The sequence below is a fragment of the Sus scrofa genome, chromosome 9, assembly GCF_000003025.6.
Source record: "Sus scrofa isolate TJ Tabasco breed Duroc chromosome 9, Sscrofa11.1, whole genome shotgun sequence".
Taxonomy (NCBI): domain Eukaryota; kingdom Metazoa; phylum Chordata; class Mammalia; order Artiodactyla; family Suidae; genus Sus; species Sus scrofa.
Window position 1 is genome coordinate 98,009,547 of NC_010451.4, and position 18,567 is coordinate 98,028,113.

The 18,567-nt window shown below is 34.6% G+C and overlaps 1 protein-coding gene across 21 annotated transcripts in view; it reads left to right on the forward strand.

Annotated features, from left to right (window-relative positions):
* Positions 1–18,567, forward strand: part of CACNA2D1 (calcium voltage-gated channel auxiliary subunit alpha2delta 1) — a 484,869-nt gene that overhangs the window by 228,490 nt on the left and 237,812 nt on the right. For all 21 annotated transcript variants that reach the window (XM_013979785.2, XM_005667683.3, XM_013979783.2 and 18 more), the window contains 1 exon segment: positions 10,239–10,298. In XM_013979785.2, coding sequence (XP_013835239.1) covers positions 10,239–10,298 — 60 coding nt within the window.

Consider the following 18,567-nt stretch of genomic DNA (forward strand, 5'->3'; position numbering starts at 1 on the left):
TATTGGATGTGTACAAACATGAAAGAACTGTATCCTGTGCCTAATGAACTTACATTTAGTGGTTTGTTGAAAGTGACAAAGTGAGAGAAAGTGAGTTGGGGCAGGGAGCAGGGAGGAAAAAGAGAAGGGTGGGAAAGGAGAGGAAAAAAAAAACCCCAAAAAACAGAAAGAGATGGAGAGGAGTTGCTGCTGTAGTGGGGTGGATTAAAGATCCGATGTTGTCTCTGAGGAGGTGCTGGTTCCATCCCCAGCCCAGCTCAGTGAGTTAAGGATCTGGTATTGCCATAGCTGTGGCATGGGTCGCAGCTGCCACTCATATTCAATTCCAGGAATTTCCATATGTTGCAGGTGCAGTGAAAAAGGAAAAAAAAAAAAGAAAGAGTTTAAGATTTGAGAGTTGAATACCCCATGATGGGAATCAGGATATCATAAGGATAGGGCACTAGTGAAAAGCAATGTGTAATTTTTGTTTCCTTCCATCAAATTGTACTTCTATTTAGAACAGTGTTTCTCAAAGGGTAAGTAAATCCATATGTCTAGTATAGCTTAAAAGTTACCTTCTAGAGGAGTGTTTTCAAGATTTAGTCCATGGAAAAGATGTAATTACATGTATATGAAACAGTAAATTTCTGGAAATGATACAGGTATAGAATTCTATTTTTTGAATGGTGGTAGGGTTGAGTAGGTTTGTGTGTGGTCCAGATGGTTTGAGTAAGTTCATTCTGTGATTCTTTTCAGATGACAAAGTATAGAGCTGATTTAGAAATTATATTTTGTTGAACAATCTTTTATTGTTTGTGCTGTAGAGACCAAAAAAGGTAGTGATAATTGCCAGTTGAGTATTATTTATTTTCACTGCTGCTGAAAGGAGTTTTACTGTTCTTACCATACAACATCTCCTTTACCCTGGCTTATATATTCCAATAGTCTGCCAATTTATTTGGAGCTAATTACATCTCTGAATATTAGACTTGAAGTTTTGTGGTTAATTTCAAAAGTATTTCCTAAATACAGCAGATTCAGGCTGAAATCTATACAACATGATCAAGAAGCCATGTTTCAAAAGCTTTAATTTCCTTCGGGCCACAAATAAAAGAATAAATGATGACTCACTTGATTTCAGCAACTTTTATGTATATATTTTGCATATATTATACTTCTTTAAATCTTGCACTGGAAAGAAAAATAATGTTTGTATTATAAAAATTTTTATTTCACATAGCCTGTGATATAATCAAGTATAAGAAAATGATAGGCTTTCAAAAAGTATTAGTCTGTAACCTTACCTCTTACCTTATACAGTGTAGGATTTAAATTTGATTTGCTTGATATAATAAAAGTTGATATTTTGCTGTTAATTTTGATAATTCTCTACTTATGATTCTCGTATTTACAGAAGTGTTAAAATATTTAAATAGACATAAATAACAAGTGCACATATTTTATTTCTACTTGGTCAGTCTATACATAATTTTAAACAAAGCATTTATATAGCCTGTTCTGTTTCTCTTGAGAAACAATGGTCAAGAAGGCAAACTCCTTCCCCTGCTTCATAAACTCAAGTAGATGGACTGATGCTAAGGTATTTTATTGGGTTTGGTAGAATTCTCCAAGTCATTGAAATATATTTTTCTAAATTTAAAATGGGATTTTATTTTTTATTTATTATTTTCTTTTTTTTGGCTGCTCCACGGCATGTGGCGTTCTCAGGCCAGGGATCAGATCAGAGCCACAGCTGTGACCTATGCCCCATCTGTGGCAACACTGGATCCTTTAACCCACTGTGCTGGGCTGGGGATAGAAACTGTGCAGTGGTGCTGCGGAGATGCCAAGTATCCCATTGCATCACAGTGGGAACTCCTATTTTACCGTATTTGTTTATTTTATTTGTTTACTTATTTTTTTCCTAGCCACACCTGCTGCACATGGAAGTTCCCAGGTTTAGGGTTGAATCAGAGCTGCAGCTGCCGGCCTACACCACAGCCATAGCAACGTGGGATCTGAACCATGTCTGCAGCCTACACCACAGCTCACGGCAATGCCAGATCCCTAACCCACTGAATGAGACCAGGGATTGAACCTGCATCCTCATGAGTCCTAGTCGGGTTCTTAACCCACTGAACCACAATAGGAACTCATCTTTAAAAAACAAAGCAAAACAAAACAAAAAAACCCCCCATTTTTGAAGTGTCTTGGAATCAGTTTGGTATTGCCCTGCTAGAAAAACAAAAATGAATTCGAAAAATAAGAAAGATAATCATTGTGTGCTCATGTTTCATGTCATCAAACAAAAGCACAAGTCTGCAAAAATATATTTTAGATAAGCAAAAATCAAACGTAAAAGCAGAATTTAGTCATTTTTGTGAGAGTGAGCTAGTTAAGCCATGGAACCATAGTGAAAGGGGGGTCATGTCTTTGGATAAATTGTCTTGCCTAAGTGTTGATCTAACAGCTTTCCAACTGCCAGCGTAGAGCCTGTGAGGACAGAGCCATGGTCTCTTGATGGTGAGATGGAATAGGTGGGACTGTGTTTACAAATAAGGTCTGTTCTATATTCTGGTGGTAAGGATGCAATAAATAGAATTTTGGTGCTTAAAAAAGGGATTAGACATGGTTCCAGCTTTGTTTCCCTGAGGGTTCTTCTCTCCTCTGGGCATCATCTTTACAGTGCAAAACCATTTCTCAAAACTTAACTAAATCTCTTGTCCAATCTAAACCCTCACTTGCAAAGGTGATGGGTTTTGCTTTAGACACATCATTTCCCCCATGAAGCTGGAGAGGTTTCTCTTCATATTCGGCCTGCATGCATGCAGCCTATTTATTAGAAGGAAGAATTAATAATATCAATATCAGATAACATTTAAATAATTATAAAAAATGCATGTCACACAATACTGAAGGATACAGACAAATTCATTATAGTTATCACTGCAGTTGCAGAGGTTGGTTGAGGGATGAATGAATAAAGTGAACTTCAAGGTTACTCATAATATTTTATTTTTTACACCAGTGTTGACAGAACACTGTAAACCAGCTATAATGGAAAAAAATCATTATAGAAAAAGTTATATAGCATATTTTAATAAAAGATAAAGATGAATTCTGGGTGATGCATTCTGGATTATTTGTTTCTGTGCTTTTTCATATATATATATATATTTGGCTATGCTTACTGCCTATAGAAGTTCCCAGAACAGGGATCAAACCTGCACCACAGGAAACCTCCCTACTGTTTAGTATCTTTAATCTCCTTCCAAGCTAAACAAATAAAAAGACCTATGGCTAAAACTTATTACTGGCTAGCAGTACTCATTCATTTTAGAATCTTTCCAGTTATTAATGAGATATTTCCATTTTTAACAATTAAGAAAGCATCTGTCAAACACTAAGCACATGATGTCACCAGTGTGTGTGAATGTATATTGTATAGTGTATGGTAAATGGATCTGTGGAAGATCCCTTTAGAAGCAGGAGTTATGTCCTATATATTTTTTTTTTTTTTTTTTTTGTCCTTTTGCTATTTCTTTGGGCCGCTCCTGCGGCATATGGAGGTTCCCAGGCCAGGGGTCAAATCGGAGCTGTAGCCACCGGCCTACGCCAGAGCCACAGCAACGCAGGATCCGAGCCGCGTCTGCAACCTACACCACAGCTCACGGCAACGCCGGATCGTTAACCCACTGAGCAAGGGCAGGGACTGAACCCGCAACCTCATGGTTCCTAGTCGGATTTGTTAACCACTGCGCCACGACGGGAACTCCCATGTCCTATATTTTTATTTCCTAAACACTTCCATATAGCAAGTGATTAAAAAATGTGTATTGAACAAGAGCAAATGCGTACTGTACTTCTTTTCCTGGAGATACTTTTCCTTCCAGTCAGGATGTGTGTTTACCTAGTGATCACCGTTATCAAGTGCTGAAATATATCAAAGTTAACTCATTTTAGCCTATTAAAATTATGTAACTCATAATCTCAAATTCCAGTTCCCAGCTTGTCTTCTTTAGCCAGTAGATCTGTTTCAAAGTACCAATAATAATCTTCCTTTATAAAAACATTTTAAACAATATGTAAGTATAGCAGATGTGATAAAAAAAAAGTATAAAGCATTTTCTCTCTACACATGAAGATTTTCATACTAAAAATCCTTGTTCCCTAGGGTATAACCAGTTGCCAGAATGTTTTGTTATTATTCTGCTGGGCTTACATATTTATATGAATTTAAATAAAGATTGCTTATACATTGTTTTATGTGAATTTAAATGAACATTTTGTATTGTTTCCCATTATTTGATGCAATTTATCCGAAAGAAAAGAGTATTTTTACTTTAGTTGGACTGTTGTAGTAAATGTTCATGTACTTACCGTATGTCCTTTCAGGTGAGGTCTTCATACTTCCTGTTAGCTTAAGACTACAAAAGAAATGTCACACCTCACTTCTTTTTTAAAAATATTTCAGCAGATATGGTGAGAAAGCAGAGCATAATGATCTGCTTTCCTTTCTCATTTCATTTGTAGTAAAAATACAATAAAATTGAAGACCTCATTTTTTTGAGTACTGTGTTAAACTGCTATGTTCCTTATATTACATTTGCTTTTGGCTGACCCTATAGTTTGACAGATAATTGCTTTTCTGCAGAGCAAAGTACAGTGAAAATTTCAGGATGAACTTCAGGCCCATGAAGATGTTTTCATTCATTTCACTCATGTATGTATATATTAAGTGAAATGAATGAAAGCAGTCATCAGTGATCATAGTTCCAACGCATTCTGTTCTATATAATTGTGTTTGTAAGATTCATATGGAAGTAAAACTTGATTGAGTTTGTAATATGTCAGATATTCAGGATACCAATAGAAAACATAAAGTAGATATCATTGTTAAACACTGAAAATGTTAAGTCCCATGTTAAGTTGCCTAAAATCTCTTAGTGAATAGTAGCACCAGAATTGGAAACCAGATCTGTATGATTCAGAAGTGCCTGCTTATTTTAACTATAGCTCCAAAGTTATTGGTGGCACCTGTACACTTTTCTTCAGAAAATAGAAGTCTGTTCTTTGGTTTGTTTGCCATTTTCAGTAGTCTTTAATTTTTGGTTTGTTTGCCATTTTCAGTAGTCTTTAATTTTCAGTACATATTGTTAGACCATGCAAGTGATTATCTTGCTTCTTTTGATATGTTAAGAACATTTGATAAAGATAGGGAAAACTTTTTGACAGAGGCATAATACAATAATTTGTTCATTCTTATTGGGTGTTAACTATTTGAACATTAATCATATAATACATGCATATTTTACTGATTAAGCTGTTGCAAGTAACTATTACCTTCTTATTAGAAAAACTCGACGTACACGAGCTAAAGAAATTGTTTTGAATTAGAGCTGTTTCTTTGAGTGGTATTTCAATTCTTATTTGCATGAAGATCAACACTAATGGAGTCTAACTGAATTGTTATATGGTCACCGAAGGTTTCCTTTTTTCTCTTTCATCTGAAGTTAATTTACAGTCTTAGGAAGCAAATTATTTGAAAATTTGGAAAATATTCCCAAGAAAAAATATATTAAGGTATTGTTGAGGATAAAGGTAAAATTATTTCTTTTTATACTGTACAATTATACTGCTTTTATTAAACTTTCATATCACTTGACAGAATGCATTGCTGGTGGAAGAGATAAAGATGTGACAAAAAGGTGAAGGTTGTGAATGAATAGGCTTTCAAGGGAGCTGATCTTTCTCTGATCTGATAAAACCTCTCCTATTCTCTCTCTCTCTTTCTTTTTTTCTTCCTTGAAGATCACTACATATCAAAAGCTTAAGTTTTTTGATTAGTAATATTCTCTCAGGATTTGAGGGCAAGACCTGTATGTAAAGATAGTTTCCAAACTGACATATGATTTTTTTGTGTGTGTGCTGTTTTTGTTTTTAGTTTTATCAAATTCTCAAAATTTACTGGGAGATTTTCCACTAACCTGACCTAGTTTTCTACCAGTATTTTTGCGTTTAATACTACTATATCTTCATATAGTCTGTGAATGCCAATTGATGCTAATGCTTTTGAAGGGTTTAGTGGGAACTAAAGTTTGGTCTTGTGGAATAAGAATAAGCTTTGGAGTCAGAAGGCTTAGGCTCAATTTTGTTTTGTTAATTGTGAGTCTTTAAATAGTCTTTAAAAATGATTTTTTAGTTATAAATGCTCAAACCAATAGGCAGGTAAAGATATATGTGTTAATACTTTTATGATGTGTGTATATATATTTACCATTCCATACCCAAAGGATTTTCATAAACACATGGACTGCTTCATTTATAATAAAGCCATTCGATGAAACTCTCTGGCTTAATATGAGCAGAATTAAGTTTTAATTTTCTCTCCTAGATAATTATGCTGAGCCGAGATTTTTGCTTCTATCTGTTGCTTGGTTTGGGTTTAATGTTTGATACTCTATTAAACTGTGCTATAAATTAAATGAGAGGAGATACATTTTCTTTTTCTGAATTAAGTTATTATTACAAGGTATATTTATATAGCCAATGTTGGAAACAAGGATGCTCTACTAAGCAAATATTCACATTTTATTAGGTAGGAATTGTATCAGTCTTAACACAGTTTGCCCCTGGCATTTAATGGTAGAGCATTGGCTTTAAAAATAAAATGTCACTTGACCAGAATAGAAGTTAATTAGGGACTTGCAGTGTCCAGAAGACATTTCATTTTTCTGTAAGTCTTTTGCTATAAGAAAAAGCACCATCAGCAACTATTTGTATCAATCCCCAAGGGAAACTAAGTATCTAAAGTTTCATATTTTGCTTTATCATGAAATTTGCTAGGTAAAAAATATATATATTAATTTTTTCATGAACAAATTAAACAGTCGTAGTGCATTTTCCTGATTATGTATCTCTGTTATTTCCAAGCTGGGGTTATAAAATTTAGCAACTTTTCAGCTCCAAACCAATCTTTTAAAATATATTTTTCCCTCTTATATGTCTTTCGATTTCTAAGACTAAATGGTGTTTTCTTCATAAACTTAGTGTGTGTGTGTGTGTGTGTGTGTGTGTAGTTCTTATACATGGAGCTGATTTGGACTCTTCTTCTCCTCGGGGAACTGCCTTGTAGTTTTTGGCCATTGTTCATCCCTCTTTAATTTTTTTCCCGTTGATATAATAAACTCTATGATTACTGTCAATATAGCTTATTAAATAAACATGGATTGTGTTCACATTATAAGCCGTGTGATTCTGAGTCAGATCAGTTAAGTTGTGCTTTCTCCTGTTCTGGAGAGTAGAGCTAGTGGTAGAGTAAGAGCTGGTTCCTTGAAAACCACATATGACCCTCTGGGCGAGTGTCCCCCCTTGTGTTAGCAGCCTCTTTTAGCATGTTGTAGAAGGGAAAGCCTTACTATCTCTCTTCAAGACATTTTAACGTTCGAATATTTCTTAGTCTAAAAAGTTGTATAACATTTATATTTCATCCACTATTTTGTTTAAATTCACAAAATGCTTAAGTTTATTTGCCCCATATGTTTGAAAATTTCACTCTTCTTAATAAGGCCTGTTAAAAATGAGAGAGGACTTACATTTTGAATTTTGCGAAGAATATGCCTTTGTGTTTATTTTCCTCATTCTGTCTTGTCTTTTTCTATGTTCCTATACTAAGGTTTTCTTGTAAAGAAATTGCTTCTGTTTCGATTTTATTTGCCCGTTTATTCACTTTCTTAACACTGAATTTGAGTTCCAAAAGTATTGGGATGCAGTATCACTGAAATGTATACACTTTTCTCTTTTGCTCTATTCAGGTTTTCGGCTTTGTAGGGATAGAGAACCTTTTTTGAATTACAATCTGTGGTACAATTTCTAAAATTTACTAGATTTTCTTATGTTCCATTTCTGCCTAGTAGCTGATAAACCGAAACCATTGTCATTTAAGCACACTGGAAAATTTTTCCTTTAAATTAATTCAGCTTAAGGATACTTAATTTGAGATTTCCCATTAGGCTTTTTTTTTTTTTTTTTTTTTTTTTTTTGTAGTCATTGGTAATACCTACCTAATAGTTCAGAAAATTAAGTGGATTATAATACTAAATAAGAGAGACTAATATAAAAACTACTCTAAAATGATATTTCTATTACCCAGTGTTTGCTGGATTTATACAGGAAGAACATACTCTAAAACATAGTTCATAGTAAAAGATTCAACATGTGAACGAACAAACCTCTTTGGGATTTATACTTTTCTAAAACCTAACCTGATCATTTCCATCTCTTAATAAGTGAGCCTAATACATTTATTATATTTACGGTTATACTTGTCCTCTTCTACCTGTCCTCTAGCTCTGTATGGGGTGGACTACAAATGAACTCAACCCTCAAAGGTACACAGTACAAATGGAATCATAGTCATCCTTCAAAGTTAGATAGCTATCATACAGATTTTCCTCCTCTGCCAAGCTCTGTTCTAAGCATTTTATATCCAGTAATTCCTTTAATCCTTTTAGCAATCCATGGGGTAGATTCTAACATTATTCCCATGAGAAAACAGGAGAAGAGACGTTGCCTAAGTTTGCATAGCAGGTTTGCAGCAGGGTTGGTGTTTAAACCCAGGCAGTCTGTTTTTGAATCTGTTCTTTTTTTTTTTTTTTTTTGTCCTTTTAGGGCTGCATATGGAGGTTCCTAGGCTGGGGGCCTAATCTGAGCTGTAGCCGCCAGCCTGCATGAGAGCCACAGCAATGCCAGATCCGAGCCACGTTTGCGACCTACACCACAGCTCATGGCAACGCCGGATCCTTAACTCACTGAGCAAGGCCAGGGATTGAACCCTCAACTTCATGGTTCCTAGTCAGATTTGTTTCTGCTGCGCCATGACGGGAACTCCTTGAATCTGTTCTTAATCACTAAGTGTTACTGTTTGTTGTGAACGCTTAGCGTGTGGAGAATATAATAATACAGGGGAGTTCAAAGAGGAAACATCTAAAAACTAACAGAGAAGGAAAAAAATAATTTATGTACAAAAAGTGATTAGCAGACTGACAACAGGCTTTTCATCCCCAACTGAACCTAATGGAATAATATTTTAAAAGCGCTAAAGGAAAAACAGTCAAGCTAGAATTTTCTAATTACTTTGGCATTATAAGAGTGAAGAGGGGAGTTTCTGTCGTGGCTAAGTGGTTAACAAATCTGACTAGGAACCATGAGGTTTCAGGTTCGATCCCTGGTGTTGCCATGAACTGTGATATAGGTCACAGATGGGGCTCGGATCCTGCATTGCTGTGGCTGTGGCGTAGGCTGGCGGCTACAGCTCCGATTAGACCCTAACTTGGGAACCTCCATATGCTGCAGGTGTGGCCCTAAAAAGCAAAAAAAAAAAGAAAAGAAAGATTTAAGAAGAAATAAAGCCATTTTCAAATGTACGGATTATGATAGTTTGCTCATAGATTATCTTAACAAATTCCTAAGAATGAACTTCTTCAAGGAGAAAAATATTACATTATTGTGGCTTTTGGTAAAAAAAAAAACAAATAAAAATAGTATTAAAAGGCACTTATGCAGCAATTAGGACATTTATTCATCTCTCAATATCATTTCCTTTCCACTTATATAGAAATATATGCTATAAAGGTATTTATTAAAGGTAAGATTCTATTAAGATTGATAAGCTCTACTGATGATTTCATTTCTAAACAACGAAATGTTAGTCATTAATAGAAAGCACTTGGACTGAACACTACTGTAAATATGTCAGAGATGGTAAACTTAACAGTATTGAAGAACAGTATGCTGTGGGAGTTCCTGTTGTGGCTCAGAGGGTTAAGGACTGGATATTATCTCTGTGATGTTGCAGGTTTGATCCCTGGCCTGGTTCAGTGGGTTGAGGATCCGATGTTGCCACAAGCTGTGGCATACATCAGAGATGTGGCTCAGATCCAGTGTTGCTGTGGTTGCGGCATTGGCCCTGGCTGTAGCTCCAATTTGATCCTTAGTCGGGTTACTTCCATATGCCACAGGGGCAGCCATTTAAAAAGAAAAGAATAGTATGCTATTTATATTACTGAAGAGTAGATACCTTTATGTCAACTTTAGTAAAAAATTAGATTGCTAAATGACTTAGAATTTATGAATTTAAATAGGAATTGCATCTGTATTTTTATGTCCTAATAATTGATTTGAACACCCAAACACTCTATAACAATTATATATTCATGTGTTCATTTGATTTCTAAGATTTCTTGTTTCCTTTCCAGCGCCTAGCTTTGGAAGCAGAGAAGGTTCAAGCAGCCCACCAGTGGAGAGAGGATTTTGCAGTAAGGACCCTTTTTAACCACTTGATTTATTTAATAAGTGCATGATGTTTTATGATTGTATAATTATGATTACATTAAAAAATTTTTAGTGTTGGACTCCTTTTATATTATGGAAGCAAAAAACAGCTAGCTATATTTTGTTGCTTAAAAATAAGTGTTTTTGATAAGTTAGTTAAAATGTTCCTGCTCATGTTCCATACTTCTTCTTAAAAAAAGTCCCTTGATATCTCCCCCATCCTCAAAATTAATTACAATAAAAATAACTTTAAATTACAGTATTTGAAAAATCTTTCTAGGTATTACGAATATACTAGTTGAAAAACAAGTGGTGCTTAGTAGGAAGCGACATGCAAATTGTAATCACTTTGATGGTGGGCAATGGGATTAAAGTTATAGTAATGTATTAAAACTTCTTAAAATTTAATTTGCTCCACTTTAGCTAGAAGTTATCTTTCATCTGCTCTGGCCTGCTTTTAGAAATGTCGGCTGATAATAACTTTTTCTTTTTTAAAAAAATAAATTAGTTTTGTGCTCAGGAGCCATTGGGCTCATAACACAAATCGTAGAAATTCTTCTTGAGATGAGTCCCTTCCTTCATTCCCTCCTACCACCTGCCCCTTTCTTCCTTGCGTCTTTAGCTATCTGTCATTTTTTTTTAAGATCAAACAAGAAGTCTTACCTGAATAGTCAGTTAAAATACTTCTGTTACATATTGGAATTGTTTCATTTATAGTGAAAGTATCTTTAGCATTTAATAAAAGAAAAATGCCAGACAACTAATTTAGGTTGTTAAGCCCTCTCCCCCCATTTAAAATAGGATTGGAGTATGAATGACAGCTTGAATATACCATTCAATTGTCTTTACATATTTTGCAAAATAAAAATCTCAGATTTGAAGGTAAGGAAATTGTGTTTCAGTAGAACACTAAACTGAGGTTTAGGAATTAGCACTTTGTGTGTGATTATATTGTAAATCAAAGGAAAATATGGGAAGATACTTCATTCACTATAATACGTGGTAGCAGTCTTTTGCTTGTTGATTCTGATATTTATTTTTACTATCTTTTTCACAAATTAATATTTCTTAAACTCTTACTCTCCTCCTTGAGACTATATTTGACTACTGCTGATTTTGTTATAGGCTTTAATCAAGGACATTAAACTCAAAAGCCTCTGGCCGTTATCTCATTGTAATGTCCCTTCCCCCACCTTCAGAAGGAACCCAGAGCCCTCCAAACACCTTCCTTCAGCAGAAAGCAGCTAGAGTGGTCTGTGGCCCTATTCCCTTATAATCTGCATTCCCCGATGCCATTGAAGGAAATAAGCAGGTAGCTAGACATGAGCAGTGTATTTGAAGGGGCCAAAGATTTGGCCCTCAAGAAAAAGAGGGGGAAATGTTAAAGGTTTCAAGTCCTCTTCAAGAACGTTAAACCCAAAAACCTCTGGCCATGTCTCATTGATTACTCATTGCCCCTTTCCCCAACTTGACCAGCCTGGGCTGCTCACTCGCTGCTGGAAAAGGAATGTCACTCATTCCTCACCTCACTTCTATATAACCTGCTCCCCTTGCAAATTAGATATCCTGCTGGAAACCAATCAGAAGATCAAACATGCCCTATACAGAGATCAAACAACACTCAGCCAGTGCACAAGGTGTAGGGAGCTGGGGCAGGAGAAATTGGGTCTCCTCTCAGGTTTGCCTTGTGGGTATAGAAACAATTGTACAGTGAATTGGGCCCTCTTCTTTAACCCGCACATGCTCTTTCTCTCTGAAAAGGTGCTTTCATTTTAATAAATTTGTAAAACGTCCTCCTTTCCAATGTTTTGCTACCAAGAGACAGGACTGAGGAAATTGCAACTCTATCAATTTGATTCTTTCACTTAAATGATCATATTGCTTGAATTGTTGGTATCATGTTGGTACTGGCTTAGTACACAATTGTTTCTTATAGGTACACTAAGAAAGATCAATTTGCCATCCATAATATATAAACAATAAAATCAGTGATTATGTTAAAACACAACCTTTTTGAGTTTAGAGGATGGATTTTAAGCTCAGCCAGTGAAGATTTTTACAGTGCAGTTTGGGTTGCTATTAGGTGAAATGAAAGTAAACTTGCATTGTTGTTTGTCCTGAGTAGACAAAAAAATGCTAAAGTAATTTATCCAAATAAATAGCCTTTCGATGAACTAATGATAAAGGGAATTTCCTTTTCCTCCTCATGTTAGTGGTGGCAGAGTAAAAGTAGTGTTAAGTCATAATAGATAAGAAGGTAGATCTCGTATTCTGCCTAATATGAGTATAGTGACTTTGTGCTGTTTTAATTTAAATCATGGGTGATTCTGAGAATCCAAATATCATTAAATTCATCCAAATCAGGTTGTATAATATATAGATTCTATTACTGTTCCAAAAAGCTTTTCTTTGTATTAAACGAATTTGGTAATTTACATAGTCATTTATTAGTTGTATATCTTTAACAATTTTCCAGGGAGAAATAATGTTTTAAAATTACCACCTTTGCAAGTGGTAATGTAGCATATAAAATTTCCTCTCCCATATGTATTGGCTCATTAACACTAAGTTAACATTTTTGTCAATGATTTCTTTTTCCTTACTGAAGAAATGGCTGATCTTTGTAGATGACACAAAAACTCAATGCATGCTAGCCATTAATCTGTTTTATAGAATCTAAGCCATCATCAATTATAAGGCACTTTATCATTTATGTATTCGAAGGACAAAAAAGTGATTAAGATGCACCAACAATTTTAAGCTGTATTCCTTTTTGTCACAATATGTAAGAATTTTCCTTAAAATGAAACTCCTATTATCTACTTTCTCAGGGCCTATATCCACATAGAAGCATTGCTAGGAAAAGTCATGCAAGAGGACAAATCAGTTCCACAAGGACACAAAAGCCATTGTTAAATCTAACGTGCTTAAATAGAAAATAAATGGTTTACCCAATAAATATTAGGAATTCTTAACAAATAGTTGTCACTGTGTAGGAGAATTCTTGAACAAATTCTGTTTGAAATTTCCCTCTAGATTACCTCACAGTTTATTTAGGACCTGTGAACGTATCGATTGACATTAAAAGACGTTTTTAAAAGGAAAACAATTTAAGGCACTTCAGAGCCCTTCAATTCATTTCCTGAGTACATTTTGAAGGACCATAAATGATGTTCATAGGACATATATCTGTCACAATTTGTACATTGAGAATTGATATTTTCTATAAAGTCTTTATAATAGATCTTTATTTCAAGGTGATAGACTGTTGAGGTAGTAGTGATTTCATATTTGAAGACTGGAACATGAATGAAGTTGCCTTTAGGTTCGAATAAGTAAACAGTGCGAAAATAAGAGACCTCCTTTCCCTTCTCTTTCTGATAAACTAGATGATTCTTCAGTTCATGTATAGATAGTAAAGTTAAACAAATCCTTAAAGGCCATAATACAAATCAAAATCAAAATCATGCTTGATTGGGAATAAGAAGCCATCGACATTAAATCTCCCTTTATTTTGTAAATACACACAACATGTTGCAAGTTTTATCAGTATCTTAAGCAAATATTTTAAAATGTTTAATTTGAAGTTAAATGCTACCACACTCCAAAAGGTACTTCTTTTAAACTTCATAAGCCCTTTATCTTTTAAGGCATTTAACTATTTGCATCAGTGCAATACTTTTTTAATGTCACCCTTTAATAATTTAACATTAAGATGATTTAGAGGGCAGAAATAATTTCCTTAAAGGTACATTAACATTTCGGAAGAATTATAATATTCCGATTCTTCCCTCCAGTATAAGTAGGGAGGTTTCATTACCTTACTTGGGCAAAATGTTGATTAACATTCTGTACTCTGTAATATAGAGAAATCTCAGGAACAACAAGGACAAAAGGCAAAAGCACTAAAATGTTGGCAACAAGGGAAGGGCTCCTGTAATTCACACTTTCCCTCATTTCCACCCAGTTCCCAATTGAATGTACAATTGAGGGAACAAAGGGCATACTCTCTAAATGGATTAAGATTTATATGGTCATGCATTTACAAGTTCAAACCAGTGTTTGTAAATAAGCTCTGTCTACCAGCTGCCTTTCAGGTCTGCATGCAATTTACCAGTGTTAAAAGGGACATCTCATGTCACTTACGATGGACAAATTATTTTATCAAGGACAGGTGGGAGAAGGAAAAAGGAGCTTGGAAAATTAATTGTTCTGCATGAAATAATTCCTATTATTTCCCCTGAACAGATCTTTTCCAATTGCTTTTGAAATCTCATTTGATTGCATTGCAATGGTTGGTTAACTAAAGCAATTTTGTTTCCAACTAAGCCTGCAATATTAATTGTACTTACACATGTATAAACACAAGGGGTACCTAATTTGTATTTTAATAAGTAGGATCTTTATGTATGGCTTATTAGCATTAGCTTGTTACTGTGAAGGTTGAGTACAGACGTCTAGAAATTGGCTAGTAGATAAAACATTTGAGGAGCCTTTTTTAGCTTCATCTTCAAAAAAGAAAAAAACTAAATTAGAATTTTTAAAAAACTAAATTGGAATTTTTCTAGTAAAGTTGAATGTTATCAAGTGTTAATCATGCTAATTTAGTTCTCCTAGCATAGCTTGAATTACATACATATATATTTTTTAATTACTTGACTCAAATCATATTTTGAAATGTTGCTTTAAGAGTTACAGTATTTAGAATTTTGTCTTTGTATGAGTTAAATTAATAGTCACTGGCATTCTGTATTTAATTATTTTATCACTTTTAATCTTTTCATAAAATTGCTTCAACTGTTGATTGTAGCACAAACAATTGTGAATATGTGAACTGTGAAATCATAATGTACTTATTTTGGTTACAATGTATAAAGAGAAAAACTGTTCTAAATTATAATTGTGCAGGTCCTGGATAAAAAGAGCTGACTTTTAAAGAATAAAACATGGGGAAGTTGGAGTTCCCATTGTGGCTCAGAGGTAATGAAACCAACTAGTATCCATGAGGACACAGATTCAATCTCTGGCCTCTGTGATTGGGTTAAGGATCTGGTGTTGCTGTGAGCACTGGTGTAGGTGGCAGATGTGGCTCAGATCCCTTGTGCTGCTGTGGCATAAGATTCGACCCCTAGCTTGGGAATTTCCATATGCTGCGGGTGTGCCCCCCAATTCCCCAAAAAGTGGGATAGTAGTATTCTGTCTTAATGAATGGATAGATAAATTTAATAGATTACCAAAATGATTTTAATCTGTAGCTGGCTTTAGTCTTTCTTAGTTTCTCCCTGTACTCAAATTATCCTTTTGGAATCAAGAGCTTCCATATTTCAATATATTTTTGCAACACTTCTATGTAGAGAAATGATCAGTTTTTTACTACTTTTTTTTTTAACAGTCTTGTCAGTTTCTGCTCATTATCAAGATAGATGAAAAGGAGCCACGATGCAAAATTGATTTGCCCCAAAATTGTGGGAAACCAATTTAATAGAAAAGAGCCCGGCCAATTTATGGGGCCTTATACTCTTTTTGTTTATGCATACATATAAATGACCATGGTAAGAGCATTATAAGATGGCAGACTAAAGAATAATAACCATGGACTTTAAATTATTACTTATCCTGGACCAAAACTCCTATCTTTTGTTTCTTACATTGAAAAAAAGAAACAAAATATTATTCCATTAATCACCTAGCCAATGATCTTGGTTTTGTTTTTAATAAGTTTAATATATTCTATTGATCTTCCTGTCCTCACTATTGTTTCTTTTAAAGCCAAGTTCACATGTTACTACATGATAATGAAGTAGAACTCCTTAAATTATGGCAACATGACAATATCTCCTGGGATAATGCAAATTCAGATCGACTTGGAGCTGGTTAAGTTTTTGTCTTTCTTTTTTGTCCCCATCTCAGGAAGGGAGAGAGAAGTTGAAGAGGAAAAGTATTGTTGACTTGGGAAATGGGGAGGTGGGTGAGGTCTCTATTTTTGAAGGCTAATCTGTTGCCTCTCTATCCTGGGATTAAGCTGATGAAACATTGCTGAATTATTGGGAGACTCCTGGAATTTCTGCCAATGTTCTAAAAATTGTAGTTGTAAAGAATACACAATCATCTTCACTGATTTTAAGCTAATTATTGCTACCAGCAGGTATCAAATTGTTGTCACAAGAGAGCTTTTGAACTTAAGTATTTCATTAGCCTCTCTATAACTTGAGCTACATTTTATTAAAATTTGGGAAAACTACTTAATTGCCTTAAGGTGAAATTTACTGTATTAATTTTCAACCAAAAAAGAAATAAAAAGATGAAGAGAAATGCATAATCATTATAAATCACTGCATTGTCTACAAAGATGTGCTTTATAAACTTTTGTCTTTTCATTTCCATATTTAAAAATCTTCGGTTACTTTTTGTTTAGCATAAATGATTTACCAGGCCTTTGTTATCTGGCCTCATCTTATCTTTCCTGTTGCACCATTTCCCCAGCAACTCTTACCCTTCTGAAATTTTGAGTCTCAAAGTAAACTACTTGATGTTTCTGAAAGACAGTATTATTTTCTTCACCTTCAGACCTTTTGATAATCTCTACTAGTAACATCTCTCATCTATCCTGTTTCCTTTTGGCTTTGATCCACACCAATGTTGGATTTGTTGTTTGTTTTATATGGTCCTCTAATGCCCAGTATATTTTCATATCCAAATATGCACTCCATGTATAATTTTTCTTTACCCACTTTTTTTTCAGCACTAAAATGTAAACTTCCTGGGCCTAAGAACTATGGGTAGTGAATTACTAAGAACACTTTAGTCCAGTACAATGCCTATATGTAATTTTTTAAACTGAAAATAATTACTTGCAGTATTGAAATATCTGTTTTTACTCTAAACATTTATTATCACTTTTACTGGAGAGATAAAAAATTTTGTTTAAGCTGTACTTTTTTAATGTGTGGATATATTTGCCCATAGCTGTGGCATAGTTACAGAACACTAGGCTTGGAATCATGCAAATCTACTTCAAATTTTGGCTTTCCCACTAACTTGCAATGAAATTTTAGGAAAAGATCAGTCTTTTGAATATCAGTTTCTTTATCTAAAAACCCTTGGTTCTGTGGTCTCCACCATATAATTATTTTTCTAAGATGCTTAATAGTTATAGCTCTATACCTTCTCTGTCCCTCTACCAGGGAAGATATTTTTTAGAAACCTTGGAATATTTTGAGAAAGCTCATTGTCCTTTTATTTAATTCTTCTTTCAAGGAAGGCAGAAACACATTTCCTTAATAGTCTTTAGGGAGACTTATTTTTTACTTATTCTCCTTAGGTATTCACATGCAGGTTGATGCAAGTCCATGGATGGCTGTTCTGAGTCTAGCCATTATCTGCCAGCTCCCATGGCTGTGGTGAATCAGTTGCTATGGTTGCTCCATGAAAGAATACCTTTCTGCTCAGGTTGCTGTCAGCTGGTGCATCCCAAACTGCCAAGCTTTTTAACTGGAGTCAGTGTACTCTGTGCAGAAATAGGGTGAATGACCCTATTCCCAGCCATAGAGTTTTTAAACCTAGATGAGTAATATTTTAAGGTACTAGATTTAAAAATTTATGTTCATACAGAAAACTCACTGTGAACAAAATATCCAACTTATTTTTCTTGAAACAAAATTTTATTTGTGTCTCCTGGTGGCCTAGCTGTTGAGGATTTGGTGTTGTCACTGCTGTGGCTTGGGTTCCACCTCTGACCTGGTAACTTCTGCATGCCATGGGTACTGCCAAAAAAATTTTTTTTTATTGCGATAAGAGCACAACATGAAATCTACCCTCTTAACACAGTGTCAGTGTCCAATACCTTATTGTTGACTATGAGTGCAATGTTGTACAGTAGATCTCCACAGCTTTTTGTCTTGCATAGTTGAACTTCTGTGCTTATTGATTATCAACTCCCATTTCTCCCTCCTTCTCAGCTCCTGGTAATTATGGTTCCAGTCTTTGAATTTATTAAGTTGACTATTTTAGATTCGTCATATAAGCGGATTCATGCAATACTTGTCTTTCTGTGTCTGCCTTATTTCACATAGTGTAATGTCCTCAAAATCCATGCATGATGTATGGCAGAATGTTCTACTTTTTAGAGGCTGAATAATACCATATTTTATGTGTATACTACCTTTTTTATGTCCGTTCATCTGACTATTGTGAATAAGGATACAATGAAAATGAGAGTGTTAATATTTCTTCCAGATCCTGATATTAATTATT